The sequence below is a fragment of the Propithecus coquereli genome, unplaced genomic scaffold, assembly GCF_000956105.1.
Source record: "Propithecus coquereli isolate 6110/MARCELLA unplaced genomic scaffold, Pcoq_1.0 Scaffold664, whole genome shotgun sequence".
Classification (NCBI taxonomy): Eukaryota; Metazoa; Chordata; class Mammalia; order Primates; family Indriidae; genus Propithecus; species Propithecus coquereli.
Window position 1 is genome coordinate 456,143 of NW_012152663.1, and position 2,465 is coordinate 458,607.

Below are 2,465 nucleotides of genomic sequence, written 5' to 3' on the forward strand. Positions count from 1 at the left end.
GGACCAAGGGGAGGTCTGAAGAGCCATCTGGGACCTGCCAAGGGTGCAGAGCCTGTGAGACGCTGGGCGTCGCTGCAGCTGGGCTCGCCCGGGGGTGGATGGCGCAGGCTCTGTCGGCACAGGGCGAGGCACGGATGGGACAAGAACGACTGGGGGGAAGTGGCCAGGCTGACCCCAGCTTGCTGCTGTCCCGTTCCCAGGCCTGGTTTCTGCCCTGCTGGGCTGGCCAGCTCCCCAGCTCCGTGCGGGCGTGGTCCCCTCCCCCGCACCACTCCACAGAGACAGAGCCGGAGGCGGGGCGGGAGAGCCAGAGAGCACGGAGGCCATTCTTCCTCTCTTGGGCCAACCTCTAAGCAGCAGGAGATAAGAGCGCTCCAGCTGGCCCTTCCACACTCCAGCTTGGGCCCGCCAAAGCCACCAACGCCATGAAGGACGACGTGGCTCTTCTGGCCACCGTCACCCTCCTGGGAGTCCTGTTGCAAGGTGGGCTAGCTCCTGTCTGGGAAGTGGGTGGGTCTCAGACCCCTGTCGCCTACCTTCTGCCCACCAGTCCCTGGGGAAGTGCTCAGGCAGAGGGCAGAGGTGGGGCCTCTAGCCCAGGCTCCAGTGCCAAGGCCCAAGCCCCTCGGAGCTCGGCCAGCACAAAGACACCTGGAGGAGGGCAGCGGCCTTCGGGTCCGGGTGGGGCATGCGGCTGTGTGAGCCGCAGGACGTGGGGAGCAGGAGGGTACCAGGGAGAAGGGTCAGACGGCCATGGGCCTGGGGCAGCTGGTCCCTGCCCTCTCCAGCTGCCCTGTCTCTGGGCGTCCCAGCAAGCAGCCTCCATCCCTCAGCCCCGCCTTCAAAGGCGCCCTCCACACTGGGGCCATGTGGAGCTGGACGGGGTTGGAACACGCTCTCCCAGCCCCACAGAAGGTGCCAGCTCCGTGCTTTCCCAGACTGGGCTAGAAGACATACTCCTGGGCCAGATATCTGTGTGGCTTGGGGACACCACTGCCCCACAGTGTGGGCTAGGACGAAGCACAGCCTCAGGCGGGGGCCCCGAAGTGGCAGAGCAGAAGGCGCACTTGACCACCAGCACTGTGCGGCCTGGCCACCCCTCGGCACTCGCGTACGTCTGTAGATGGCCTGGCACCAAAGGCACCAGGGCCACAGGACTCACCGGCAGACAGGCGGACACAGCACTGGGGGGTGTGTGTGGCCCAGCGCAGAGAGGAGGGCCCTTGCTCCCACACAACCTTGAAGGCCGGCCCACCCCTGCGCCTACCCGTGTCGCAAGGGAAGCTGGCAGAGCCCTGGGGCCCTGGAGTGCAGCGGGGAGAGTTCCAGCTGCAACCACCCGGGAGCAGGAGAGAGGGGGTCTGTCGGATTTAGGCCTGGGTCCAGAATGCCTGAACAGAGGAACTGAGGCAGGACCCCACGTCACAGTTTGGAGGCACAGGGACCCAAGTTTGAGAGACTTTGGCCTGGGTCCCTTCTGGTGGGCTCTGTAGGTGGGTGACCAGGGACCACAGGGTGGTGTTTCCTGCACCCTGAGCGATGCAGCCAGTGCTGTCTTTAGGCAGGGGTGGCGCTTCCTGGCCAGGGACTCCGGAGCTGAGGCCTATGTCTGGAGAGCAGGAGCCGCCTATTTGCCTGTGTTTTTCAAGTCAAATGATTCCGGGGCAAAGTCTCACGTGGCCCTTCCTGCGGCAGGTGTCCCTGTGGCTGTGTCGCCCTCCCCCCCACACTCCCAGGGTGGCCAGGGTGGGACAGGGCCTCTCTCACCCCCAGCCTCAGCCCTGCCCCCCCACGTCGAGCGCCCGAGGGGAGTCTCCACCCCTGCGCGGGAGCTGGAGGGCGAAGCCGGAGGAGGGAAAGTGCAGGGCCAGCATGGAAAGGCCCCGCGGGCTGACTCCCCCTCCGCCGCAGCCTACTTCTCCCTGCAGGTGATCTCGGCGCGCAGGGCCTTCCGCGTGTCGCCGCCGCTCACGACCGGCCCACCCGAGTTCGAGCGCGTCTACCGAGCGCAGTGAGGCGCGGCGGGCTGGCGCGGGCGGGAAGCGAGCGGGCCGGGGCGGGCCGGGTCCTGGACCGGCCCGCTGGGCGTCCTCATCCCCCCGCCCCGCCGCAGGGTGAACTGCAGCGAGTACTTCCCGTTGTTCCTCGCCACGCTCTGGGTCGCCGGCATCTTCTTTCACGAAGGTCTGGGCGCGGGGCAGGGGCGCCCTCGCCGGAGCCCCCTGCGGCCCGGCGGGCGTGCTCACCCGCGCCTCTCGCAGGGGCGGCGGCCCTGTGCGGCCTGGCCTACCTGTTCGCGCGCCTCCGCTACTTCCAGGGCTACGCGCGCTCGGCGCAGCTCAGGTGAGCACCGGGGCGGGGCTCCGCCGAGCGGGAGCGGGTGGGCGGGCCGTGGCGGCGGCCGCGGGGGTCCCGGGCGGGCTGGGGGCGGGGCCTGGACGGCGGGGCGGGGCCGGGGGCGGGGC

The 2,465-nt window shown here is 69.2% G+C and overlaps 1 protein-coding gene across 2 annotated transcripts; it reads left to right on the forward strand.

Annotated features, from left to right (window-relative positions):
- The first annotated feature begins 254 nt into the window (after positions 1–254).
- On the forward strand, positions 255–2,373 carry LTC4S (leukotriene C4 synthase). Of its 2 annotated transcripts, XM_012660396.1 has the most exons (4): positions 255–483; positions 1,912–2,011; positions 2,114–2,184; positions 2,262–2,373. In XM_012660396.1, exons 1-4 carry the CDS (start codon positions 426–428, stop codon positions 2,345–2,347), a joined length of 315 nt encoding a protein of 104 aa, XP_012515850.1. In that variant the 5' UTR covers positions 255–425; the 3' UTR covers positions 2,348–2,373. The 2 variants fall into 2 exon arrangements, with proteins under 2 accessions (XP_012515850.1, XP_012515849.1); XM_012660395.1 differs by lacking the exon at positions 255–483 and having other exon boundaries at positions 956–1,928; positions 2,262–2,362.
- The last annotated feature ends 92 nt before the right edge of the window (positions 2,374–2,465 follow it).